General features: G+C 45.6%; 1 protein-coding gene across 1 annotated transcript in view; it reads left to right on the top strand.

Moving 5' to 3' along the window:
• IGFBP5 (insulin like growth factor binding protein 5) overlaps positions 1-13,136 on the top strand; it is a 42,913-nt gene that overhangs the window by 21,904 nt on the left and 7,873 nt on the right. The window contains exons 2-3 of the mRNA XM_063116707.1: positions 10,280-10,509; positions 12,114-12,233. Of these exons, the coding sequence (XP_062972777.1) occupies positions 10,280-10,509; positions 12,114-12,233 (350 nt within the window). The remainder of the gene's footprint in view (positions 1-10,279; positions 10,510-12,113; positions 12,234-13,136) is intronic.

The following is a 13,136-nucleotide window of genomic DNA, read 5'->3' as shown; positions in this document are numbered from 1 at the left end:
TCGAGCTTGTGCTGACTATAAAAGAGGGCCGTTAAGCTAGTTATCTTATGGGGGGTGGTTTCAGATTGAGACCACCAAGGATGGTACCTGGCCAGGGCCAGATCTACAGTAAGCAGGATATAACACTTTGAAAACGGTATATGTAATGTGTCCTGGGCCCAAAACAGTTGTCAAAACCATTATAAACTGTTATAAAGCAGTAGTGTAGATCCTGCCCAGTTGAACCAATCTGCGGCTAAGGCAACCACCTGTTTTCTTCCTGTTTTAAAATCAGTGCCTGATCAGAATGCATTCCGAGATCAGCATAAAATGACATTGCTTATCAATAGTCAATTTTTCTCTCTCTGGCCCCATTGGCATGTGTGAGGCAGAGCACTGCCTTACTGCAGCAGGATCCAAAAGAAAGATCAACATTGATATTGGGATTAACATCATACACAACAGACCAGGTGTATATGGACACACCCAACAACAGCAACTAAAAATGCACATGCTTCCCGGTCTAACATTGACGTGTAAGGCAATGGCTAGTAGTCATGATGGTCATGCGGAATACTACCTTCAGGAGCAGAGGCAGCATGCCTCTGAACACCAGCGACTGGGGAACCATGGTGGGTGAGGGCTATTGTGCCCATGTCCTGCTTGTGAGCTTCCCATAGCCAGCGTGTAGAATGGCCATATGTCGTACTTGACAGGGCACAGTCCTCTGTTTGAAGTGCTGTCCGGTCCATCTCTGGGATTAAGAAACATCAGATGGGGCCTTGAAGTCGCTCATCAGCATTTAGCACCTGAGGAGCAAACTGAGCAAGCACACGGTTCACCTGCTCAGTCTTCCCCCACTGTGGTGAAATAACTGTATTTCTATTTGAATTGTAGTTATTCTTTCTACCTTTGCTTCTATGCATATAAATTAGCAGGTGGCATTTTGTGCAACTCTGAGCCCTCTTTTGCCCTCTGTTTTGGCAATGCATGTGACTGGCCACCCTTTGGCCACTGTGAAAAAATAGGATGATGGACTATTGTATGTATGTATGTATGTATGTATGTATTACATTACATTTCTATACTGCCCAATAGCCAAAGATCTCTGAGGACTAGATAGACCTTTAGCCTGATCCACCTTGGCTCCTCTTATGACCAAAAGCCAGCTTAATCAGGCTGTTGCAAATTCTGTTCTTCTCCGAATCTCACTTTCTTTCCAGTTCCTCTTTCAATACATAAAGCGTATCTGTTTAGAATCCAAACCATCATGGCTTCCCCAAAGAATCCTGGAAGTGGTCGTTTGGTGAGAATGCTGAGATTTCCATTACAGATTCCTAACCCCTTCTTCCGAAGATGGGGGTGGCCAACTTTTGGCCCTACGGATGTTTTGGCCTACAACTCCCATGATCCTTTACCACTGGCTATGCTGCCTAAAGCTGATGGGAATTGTAGGCAAAAAGATCTGGAGATCCACTGCCCTCGGAACCTGATTACTGAGGTATCAACTTCCAGTGTCCCAGCCAAAACAAAAAGAGCCTTTGCCACTTTAAGGACTAACGAAAGCTTATGTTACAATAAATCTGTTATTCTTTGGGGTGCCAGAAGACTTCACTGGAATTCCCAGAGTTCTCTGGGAAGAGTGTGAGACTATTTTTTAAACCAGTTTTAAGTCTGTAGTATAGGTATATGAAGATGCTGAGATTCAGCAAAGCCTAATAGGGACTCTTTTTCATCCTTCTTTATGTGCAGCTTCAGACAACCAATAAACAAGACATGTACACAATGGCCCTATTCTGAAGACACCTTAAACCATGCCTTTAATCATGGTGGTTAAGCCAGAAAGCCAGGCTGTGTTCAGGAGACACCGTAAACCACAGCTGTAACCACAGCTTTTTGCCTTATTCACCGTGGTTAAAGCCATGGTTTAAGGTGTCTTCTGAATGGGGACAATGTCAAGCTCATCCCAAGCAAGACTTCTTCCCACTGTCTATCTTTTACCCATTAAGAGATCAGTCCTACTACTTTCACCCTGGGCAATCCAAACACAGAGGCTTACAATGATCCACTGCAGAATAGGACATGTGGCAGAGGCAAGCTTCACCTCCCTGTCTTCCCACTCTGCATTTTCGCTGGACAGCTTTTTTTGCCCATCTAGCTGGGGCACTTCGGGGGCGGGGGAAGGAGGTTAGAGAGGCCTCAGGATAGCTCATATCCTAGACTTTCCAGTCTCCTCCCGTTCTCACCCACCCTTTACCCTCTCTCCAAGGTTGTGTCCCTGACCTCAGAGAGGCAGCTGGTGGAGTTTTTTTGCTCTGGGCTTGGAGCACAGATACTCCTGTCCAGGATCAGAGCATTGTCTCCATGCTTGGATCCAAGATTCTGAAATATCCCATACCCCCCCCCCACCCGATGCTGTCTAGGGACCATAGGATTGCTCCCTAAAGGTGCGATCCTAGACATGTTTAGATGGGGGGGGAAGGTCTTCAGCTCCCAGCATGCCCCAGCCAGGCATGGGAGTTGTAGAGGGTATTCAGTGTGAATATGGGAAGGGGTTCTCATGCATGGGCAGGCTAGCCCTGCCCCATAGATGCCAATACCCTATTGGCATTTCTCTGGTCAATCAAGATCTGCATCTTATGGAGGGAGCCTTATGCACATACATTCATGCATGTTAGGGCCCCCTTCAGACTGATGCTGGCAAGGGGATGTGGCTGATGTGCACAGGGGTCTAAGACTGCAACTCAACCCATGCAACTCATCGCCAGGTTCCTTTGCACTGCTAATAATCACATCAAAATTCCTGGAGTGAACCATGCCTTTTTTGCACTGGAGGTCACTGTTTGACTGTTGATGTGAGGAATCCCGCTCCAGAAGCCTGGGAAAGAATGCCAGCTCACAGCTGGGGCATGAAACCATTTTTGGACCAATGTTTAGTTCAGGTCCCATTTGCTCCAGCAAACTGACATGCCAAGAATATGAGTCGAGGGGATCCATGTGGAGTTCAGCACATGGTGAAGCAGGATTTGCAGACAAGCATTCTAGCTCCTTTATGCCCAGTTTACAATCCATGCCACAATTATAGACCTTCTCAAACTACTTTCATGAAGGTGTGGCAATGCCAGTAACCATAGAGTTTTGTGCAGGTTAGGTCTATCAAAGGCTATTAGCCATGCTAGCTCAATGGACCATCCACATTCAAGAGCAGTATATCTTTGTAAAGGAGGTGCAGAAGTAAAACAACAGAGCGGGGGTGTGGTGTGCTCTTGTTCTCATGGCCTGCTTATTTTATTTATTTATTTATTTATTTATTTATTTATTTATTACATTTCTATACCGCCCAATAGCCAGAGCTCTCTGGGCGGTTCACAAAAATTAAAAGCATCCAAAATATAAAACAACAGTATAAAACCATAATATAAAATACAATATAAAAGCTCAACCAGATAAAAACAGCAGCAATGCAAAATTACAAATTTAAAACCATGTTATTTAAAATTTATAGATTGTTAAAATGTTAGGAGAATAAAAAGGTCTTCACCTGGCGTCTAAAAGCATATAATGCAGGTGCCAAGCGAACCTCCTTAGGAAGCTCATTCCACAGCCGGGGTGCCACAGCAGAGAAGGCCCTCCTCCTGGTAGCCACCTGCCTCACTTCCTTTGGCAGGGGCTCACGGAGAAGGACCCCTGAAGATGACCTTAGGGTCTGGGCAGGTACATATGGTAGGAGGCGTTCCTTCAGATAACCTGGCCCCAAGCCGTTTAGGGCTTTAAATGTTAATACCAGCACTTTGAATCGGGCCCGGACCTGGACTGACAGCCAATGAAGCTGGAAAAGGACTGGCGTAATGTGGTCTCGTCGGCCAGTCCCTGTTAGTAAGCGTGCTGCCCTGTTTTGTACCAGTTGAAGTTTCCGGACCGTTTTCAAAGGCAGCCCCACGTATAACGCATTGCAGTAATCCAAACGAGAGGTTATCAGAGCATGGATAACTGTAGCTAGGCTATCTCTGTCCAGATAAGGGCGCAGCTGGTATATCAACCTGAGCTGATAAAAGGTGCTCTTTGCCACTGAGTTCACCTGTGCCTCAAGTGACAGTTCTGGATCCAAGAGCACCCCCAAACTACGGACCCGATCCTTTTGGGAGAGTGCAACCCCGTCCAGGACAGGGCAAACATTACCTCGCCGGACAGAAGAACCACCCGCTAACAGTACCTCCGTCTTGTCTGGATTGAGTCTCAGTTTATTAGCCCTCATCCAGTCCATTACCGTGCCCAGGCTTCAGAGAAGTATCCAGCTAGCCACTGTTGAAAACAGGCTGCTTGATTTGATGGACCTTTGCTCTGATCTGTTAGGGCCCTTCTTGCATTCTTATGTTTACGATCACTTGACCGCATCCTGGAGTCTGCATGGATCCACTCCACCCAGAATCACAAGAGCTTGCTAAGTAAACTGTCAACTTGCCAGATAATGTGAACCGTCCCTAAGGAGGAAGAGAGAGGGCCCACGAGGGGAGTAAGGTAGAGCCTGTGAAAGAGTTCCAGGTGGCACCACCTCCCTGTGATCTTTGCACCCCATTCCCAAATTAGACTTTTTCTGGGGGCTGCTCCTACCTCCATCCCAAGTACCAGAGCTTGGCCAGCGCTTTCTTACCCTGGCTTGCAGATGGATTCCAGGTTGAACCAATTGCTTATGTGGTGTGCAATTTATAACGTTGCTCCATTTATATACCCAGATTGTATTTCCCCAATTGCTAGGCATGCCTCTGGTGCCCTCTTCAGAACACAGGATAATATGGCACCCAAGGTGAAGATAATTCAGGAACCAGGAAAAGGACTTGGGGAAAGGATGTGACCATTATTAACCCTACAGTTTTGCATGGAGGGGCTGTTTCATGTAACTGTGTGTCTGGCTCAGTATTCTTCTGTCACATGCATGGGCAAAAGAATATGTCAAAAGGAATATTATTTGGGACAAAAGCAATGAGGCATCTTAAGCATCATTGTTTTCAGGGAAGATGTGAGCCTCTCAGTGGCTAGGCCCTTTTTAAAAACAAAGCCTTATTTTCCAAGTAGAAAAGCAGTATGGTGTAGTGGTTAGAGTGTTGGACTGAGACTCAGGAGATCCGGGTTCTAGTCCCCACATGGCCATGAAGCTCACTGGGTGACTTTGGGCCACTCACTGATTCCCAGCCTAACCTACCTCACAGGGTTGTAGTGAGGATAAAAATGGAGAAGAGGGCTGTGTAAGCTGCCTTGAGTTCCTTACAAGAGGAAAAGGGGGGATATAAATGTACTATATATATATATATATATATATTCTTAAAAAAAAAAAACTATCCAGGTGCATTGTGCATGCATCTAGACTGTCCACTAAACTGGCACTGTGATCAGTCCTTTTTCCTAGACAAAGACAGATACAGTCTGGAGTTCAGAGCTTTTCAATACTATGCTGTTTATCTGCCATATCTACTTTTGGTTTTATCTCAGAATTGAGATTTGAGTACTACACAAGGAGTGTTTCCTTACCTAGTTTTCCACTACATAACCTCTAGGAGGCACTGTAGTACAGCAGAATAGCACAAATACACAAGAGGAAATCACACTTCCTTTCATTTTCACAATTACATGCCGCATTTTCCCTGCTCTAAAATAAACTCGCCATAATAATAATAAGAGTAAAAAAAATATTTCTAACCCGCCTCTCCATTCTGATCGCTGGTTAGTCCCAGAAACAAAAGTGGAAGGTCATGACAGTGTTGAAAGAACCAGTAAACAGCCACATGCAGGGAATGACAGGTGCATGATAAATGCCCCATGTAGAAAAGTCCATAGCATCGAGCAGGGGGAAGGAAACAAAACAAAATAAAGTCATGCAAAGGTACTTCTTTTTTAACAAAAAAAAACACAAAAAAACAAAACAGAAGCTGGATACACCTGTTGCAACTTGGCCAACCTGATGACAGCTCTTTGGATCATGAGGCTTCAAGAGCTCTCGCACTCCCCACCCTGATGCATGCAACTTTTCTGCTTGTCTAGTGAGTTGGCTAAGGGTACCACCTTGCTAATGTTTGGCATTACCCTACCTTGACCCCATACCAGTGAAATGTGTAAACATCCAAGGAAAGAGTGGGGAACGAGTAACATGCATTTGACTGCGCTCCTTCTCTGTCGAACCAAAGCCGTTCAGCAGGATTGTCTGGAGTAGGATTCATGGGGTCCACGTAGGAGACGTTTCTATTGGATTAAAGAAATGTGGAAGCGGGGGCAGGTATTTACTTTAGTCCTTTCATCGTTTCTGGCGGGGGGGGGAGGGAGTTCAGCTCTGTGACACTGGGCCAAGGAGAGAGATCAGTTTACCAGACTGTATCACTCTTTGGAGCTAGTCTGTCAGCCCTAATGATCAAAGCACTTGACACCGTACCTCCAAGTTTCTTCTGTTGCTGGATAAGATGGAATGGTATGTGTGTGTGTGTGGGGGGGGATAACTCCTCTAACAAGCAGGAAATCACACAACCAGAAAAACAATTTGAAAAATAATTGTCCCTGCAGTTACGATGGCATGAACATTTAGCCTTTGATAAGCAGCCGTCTGTTCAGAAGAGCCAAGTATCCCAATACAGAGATTTTCTAGCCTTTTTGGAGCAAGCAGTGCAAAGTTCCTTGCATAGCCACTGACAGATATACCCCTTTAAAATTAGGTAGGGTTGCCAGCTTCCCCCACCCCTCCCCGCACTTTAAACTGGCTCTGCTCCTGTGTGTTTAACAGCAGCCTGAGGACTAATAAAGCAGCAGGTGAATAAAACCTTGAGAAGCTATGGCTTGTTCTGGGATTATTCAAAGTGATTAGCAAGCCACGGTGCATGGCTAACAAGCAACCCTGCAGTAAATGTGCTGCGTTCACACAATGCCATAACCCGCAGTTCAACAACAAACCACACAGAGTGGGTTACCCAGCCACTTTCTTTGGTCAGCAACTGCCTTACTTCAGATAGCAGGGGCACCTGGAGGAGAGCCCTGAAGTCGTCGTCAGTACATGGCCTGTGGCATTCTGCAGAGCAGAAAGAGAGAAGAAAAACAAGGCTATTGCATTGCCTTTGCTGAGAGACCACAGCCTTTGGCTCTCCCCAACTGTCACCAAGCTGGCAGCCTTCGGTCATCAGTCTACCAAAACTGTTTCCACCCCAGTTGATTATGATAAGAACTAGTTAAGAACTAGTGCCAGAGCTTGATCTTTTTCTTCCTCCTCCCTCATGCCTTTTTCCTCACATGTCATGTTTTTAAGAAAGCTTGAGGGTAGGGACCTTCTTAGTACTGATATTTGTAAGGTGCTCTTGGAGTCTTTTTAGCTAAAGTGAGGGGTACAAATACCATATAGAGCAGGCTTTCCTTTAAGTACCATACAGGCAGTGTCAGCCAACTTGTGGCCCTCCAGATGTTTTGGCTGGTGACTCCTATCAGCTCTAGCCAGCATATGGGATGATGGGACTTGTACACTTCAAAGTAAAACATCAGTACTTTGAATTGTGCATGGAAATGGACCGGAAGCCAGTAAAGTTCATTCAGTACCAGTGAGATATGTTCCCACTGACTAGTCTCAGGGGCTGTCTATATGTAGGCTCTGGATCTGCACTGCATCAGTTAAACAATGCAGGCACAGCTGTGCAGCCACCACGGGGCTTTCCTGCGAAGCTGCGGAGTGAAAAAGCCAGGGATTTACCCCAATGTTTTCAATTGGAGTGACATCAGTAAAGCTCTTCTGCCATCCAACGTCCCTTCCACCAGGCATCACCACCAGGTGGTGCCTGGTGGAAGGTGACTGGCGATTGGTTGCCTTCCACCAGGAAGAGGTCAGGGGTGGCTCCGGTACCCAGATGGCCACCCAGGAAACTCGTACTCCCTCCTCAACATCGGGATTACCTGACACCACCCTGGGAGAGGGAAAGCGCAGGGTTTGGGAGGGAGGTGACGCCAAGCCAGCACCATGAAGACAGATCCCCCCTCCCCAATTCAAGAGCCTTAGAGTTTTCTCTGCTAGCTTAAGTGCTCATAGATGGTGGGAGGATAGCGGGAAACATTGTCTGGAAGAAGAGGGGTGAAGGCGGATTTTTCCTCTCCAGCCAGCTTGCCAACACATGTTCAGCACAAATTGGGTCATCTGGGACTACTCAGTTTCCATGCAGGAGGGGGCGTGTTGAAGGCTGGGTGGGTGGGTGGGTGCTTGGAAGGTTGGGTGCTTCCTACAATATGAGAAGCAAAGCTTCTACCCTTCCTTCCTGTCTGCACTTCCTTGTAGTGTTTCCCCATACCCACCCCATCTCTCAGACACTCTAGTAGCACTATAAGTGGGTCTGGCAGAAAGGGACACCGTAGGATTCCATCGTCCCTGGCAGTTAGAACTTTATTCAAATCTAGAACCAAAAATAACCCTCTTTTGCTCTAAGGGCTGCATTAAAGGTCACAAGTTAGCTAAGTATAGGCTGTCACCAAGTCGCTCCTATATTTAAAGCCACTCTGGAGCTCTGAAAATGACCATCTGTTAATAAGATCATATTGGCTGGGATCAGAGAGTTTGAATACACAGGCAGCAAGCTTAGGAGGTAGGGTTGACTTTCCCTGGGGAATTCACTGCCACAGGAAGGTGGGAAGGCCACTAGCATAGATTACTTTCTTGAAAGGATTAGATAAATACATGGAGGAAAGATGGCTGTGAGCCAGGCCCATGATACCCAGGAAGGTAACATTCCCTTTCAGTGGCAGTACTGATCGGTGATCAGTGATCAGACACTGAGGACTAAGAGGAGATGGATATCAGTGTTCTGTCTGCTTGAAAACTTTCTGGGGCAGCTGGTTGGACACAGTCAGAATGCATGTTTCTAGACAGTGCTGATATGACAGACCATTGCTCCCTCTAATAGCAAACACTGCTGGTGAGGGCCAATCATATTTTAGCCAAAAACAGGACATCTGAGAAGCAAGAGGGAGGTATCAGCATGCTTGGAGGAACCCTAAGTTTTGCAGAAGTACAAAAAGAAATCTGTATTACTATTTTAAAAACTAAGAAGATTAAACTCTCCCTCTCTTCCTGCTGCAGTCCTGATTCCGCTTCCTCCTCCCCCGCAGACATGTGCAATAAAGGCAATTATACACTGATTTAACATCATGTTTCATTTGGCTCTTAGGATGTTCCTTCTGCCAATAGCTGAGCTAGCAGCAAGAGTTGGGAACTTAACAAATTTAGCACAACCTCATCTCAAAAAATAACCCTAGGAATCTACTTAATTCTGCCCCACTGGTTGCCATCTGATTCCTCTGTTGTGGTATCAGGAACACATAAGAAGAAGACACTGCTATGCACTGTAAATCCAATGGTGGTAAATTTGATTCACAGACAAGCAACACAATGGGCCAGTTCACTCAATCAAACAGCCTACTGTGGCTTATATTTACCTGTGTGAGTGGCCATTTTGAATATTCAAGCTGCAGCCATGTTGTCCGTACCTGTGGACCGTGGGTTATGCAAAGGTTAAACAACCCTCGTATAACCCTAAAACAGACCATGGGTTCTTTGAGGGTTGTTTAAGCCTTGCATAATCTACAGTCCCCAGGTTCAGACAACACTACGTGTCCATGGCTTGAATATTTAGGATGGCACCCGTGGGTGGCACGGATCATCATGGCTTAAATAAGCCGTGACCAACCACAGCAGTTGTGTGAACCTGGTCACGGTGTTCAGCACCCCTGAGTTCCAACAAGCTGGACTACTCTGGTGGCAGTGGGGGAGGGAACCACATCAGTCTTTTTTGTGGGAAAACAACAAAAGACTCTTGTAACACCTTAAAACAAATACATTTATTATGGCATACATTTTCAAGGAATAGAGCACAGGATCCGGCCTCCTCCAGATGTTGGACTATGACTCCCATAATCCCTGACCATGCTGGCTGAGACTGATGGGAATTGTAGTCCAACACATCTGAAGGGCACCAGGCTGCAAGTATAATATATATATATATATATGGTGTAGAGGAGAAAAGAACGTAAAGTTTACATTGTAGACAGTGGGGTCAAATGGCAATAAAATACATTAATTACTGCTGCTGTGGATGGTCCCTGAACTGAATGGTCACAGACTGTACTTTTTCCATTTCATTGGCATATGATCCCACTATTTACATTTTTCTTTCTTTCTTGTGGCTGGATCTTGCGACTGTTACTACAACAGCCACAGCAAACGTACACTATAGATCAAGGGAGTCCAAACGCATCTTGATCGTTCTCTTTCTTGTTTCCTTGTATCCAGAAAGGGAATCCCGAGAGCATGAGGAGCCAACCACATCAGAGATGGCGGAGGAGACCTACTCACCCAAAATATACAGGAACAAGGGACATGGGCGCCTCTCTGATCTAAAGGTTGTGGCCCTGAAGAAAGATCGCCTGAAGAAGTTGACTTTATCCAAGTTTGTGGGTGGGGCAGAAAACACAGCACACCCTCGGGTCGCAGCCCCTGAGCAAAGACCAGAGTTTGAGCTGGTGAGTGCAAACCTCCCTGGAGCTCCACAAGACAGCTTCTCCTTTCTCTTTATCCCTGCACTCCATCACTTATCTTCCCTTCTTTCTTTCCCCTACCACCTTCATTTCCACCATAATTGTCATGGCAGTGGGGAATGATTACAGAGAGGGTGTTTGTGTACTGATTAGTGGGAGACTTGAAGCTGAGGTAGGGTGACCATATGAAAAGGAGGACAGGGCTCCTGTATCTTTAACATTTGCATAGAAAAGGGAATTTCAGCAGGTGTCATTTGTACATATGGAGAACCTGGTGAAATTCCCTCTTCATCACAACAGTTAAAGTGCAGTAGCTATACTAGAGTGACCAGATTTAAAAGAGGGCGGGGCACCTGCAGCTTTAACTGTTGTAATGAAGAGGGAATTTCACCAGGTTCTCCATATGTACAAATGACACCTGCAGAAATTTCCTTTTCAATACAACTGTTAAAGATACAGGAGCCCTGTCCTCCTTTTCATATGGTCACCCTAAGCTGAGGCCCATATTTCTCCAGCTGCTCGTTCAAACCACTGTAAATAGCGATGTTCACCCACACGGAGAACTCTTGATATTCAGCAGCTTGTCACATACATCAGTCAGTTTCCTCCAGGGAGGCTCTCTACTACCTGCTCCATGAGGCTATCAGATATGCCAGAGTTTGAACAGATTGGACAATATGTCCCCTTTTTATAGTTCCCATTTTATGTCTGTCAGTTTTAGTGTGCCCATATTCAATTGCAGCCCCCCTTCCTCCACATTGTAACTTTTCTGTGACATGCACAGGCTATTCCAGAAGGTTTCCCATTTTCTTCCCAACAAAAACAACTGAAAAAGTAAACGCATAATGGATTTCGATTTGGAACTCACTTGTTTCATTTCTTTTCTTTTCTCTTTGTTTTTTTAAGTGAATGTACATCCCATCTCACCCCCACCTCCCACAGCCACCCTCTTACGGGACTAATGTTCCAAATGGTGAGAATTTTTAGGCACATTCAGTGCTCCTCAAAATGAACAATGTATTGCATGCTCATGATTGGCCGCTCATGGAAGCTTCCATGTCTTTTACATGATGGCATCACGCTCCAGCGTCTCTCTTGTGTTTTCCAAGGAATTCCGCAGCTTAATTTGAAACAGAAATAAACTAGTAATAAAAAGACCCCTTTTCCATTTCAGTATGAAAATAGGAAATCCTGCAATTACATGAAGAAGACCGCAGCACCATCTTGTGGCTGTATAAATGAAACTTAACGAACTCACAAACAAAGGGGGGAAGGAGGGGGAAGGGAAGGGTGTGCAAAGGCAATACATTGTGATTGTGCGTGAAAACAGAGGCAGAGAGCCCTAGTAAAATTGTGGGATTTTCCCTGGCATAGAAATGCTCTCAGAAAGGCAATAGAGCAAGCACACCCTAGATACAATGAGTCATCCCCACCATTGCCCTGCCCTACTCAATGGAATATTTAGCATTCTAGTTCATCTGATCCTGTTTTGGGAGCTCAGTGCTTCATCATCTTCAGTGCTGGGTCTCTGGGCACCACCTGTTCTGAGGGCCTAACTGTTTTCTCCCTTTTGTCCTCCCTGTTTTCAGGGCCCTTGCCGGAGACAGATGGAGGCATCACTGCAGGAGCTGAAATCTAGCCAGCGAATGATCCCTCGCGCTGTCCACCTTCCCAACTGTGACAGGAAAGGCTTCTACAAGAGGAAACAGGTATAAGCGCCTATGGCAGTCAAGGAGACGTGCTTTGCAAACTAGAGGCAAGGGCAGTGTTAGGGTGGCCATTTATTCATCACCAAATCAGAGGAAATGGGCCTGTTCAGACAACATGCTAATCCACGGTTAGGCCACTAACTCTTTTGCAGCGAGTGGTTAGGGAACATGTTTAAACCGCGGTTATGTAGGAATGGTTCACATGACACACTACATCATGGTTCACACGACACTCTAAGCCATTGCGGGCCTGTTCAGACAACACATCATCTGTAAAAGAGTTCACATGCTCACCCTATGTGTGTGGGGGGGAGTCCTCAGTTTCACAGTCTTTTGAATCAGTCAATCCAATCTCTGAATAGTATTTTGTTCCCATCATGCCCTAAACTATGACTGTGTCTGATGATTTGATGTGCTTTACAATTCAAACTGATCATGATACAGGAGATCCATGACTAGCCTCTCTCACTGGTTTTGTTTTTGTTTTAATGATTAATTGAACAGAGAGGGGAATTTGAATCCAGAAATCCTTCCCATTTGCCCTATTAAAAAATTACATACCTTCTGAAGCTGGTATTAGTTGTGGCAGAGAGAAAAATAAAGACAGGTACAATATGGACAGAGAGTGCTCCCTGCCCTCCCCACCTCCAAAATCCAGCAGCCTTTGCCAGAAGCCAAATTTTGCTCATTTTTGGTTTTAGTTTAATTAATGTCTTATCCTCATGGTCCATAGAAAGCTCAGGTTACTTTCCTCTAAGATGAAAAAGAGGCTGGGTTCAACAACATCCTACCCCTCACTCAGTGATTGAGCTTGGTGGTGGTTGAACCGTGGTTTTTGTTGTTGTTGAACCGGAGGTTAGTGTGTTGTCCAAACACAGGACATTCTCCACAGAGTGGCTTGTT

This window comes from Elgaria multicarinata, chromosome 2 (genome assembly GCF_023053635.1).
Source record: "Elgaria multicarinata webbii isolate HBS135686 ecotype San Diego chromosome 2, rElgMul1.1.pri, whole genome shotgun sequence".
Classification (NCBI taxonomy): domain Eukaryota; kingdom Metazoa; phylum Chordata; class Lepidosauria; order Squamata; family Anguidae; genus Elgaria; species Elgaria multicarinata.
Note: the sequence above shows the minus strand (reverse complement) of the source record. Positions and strands in the feature narration are given on the sequence as shown.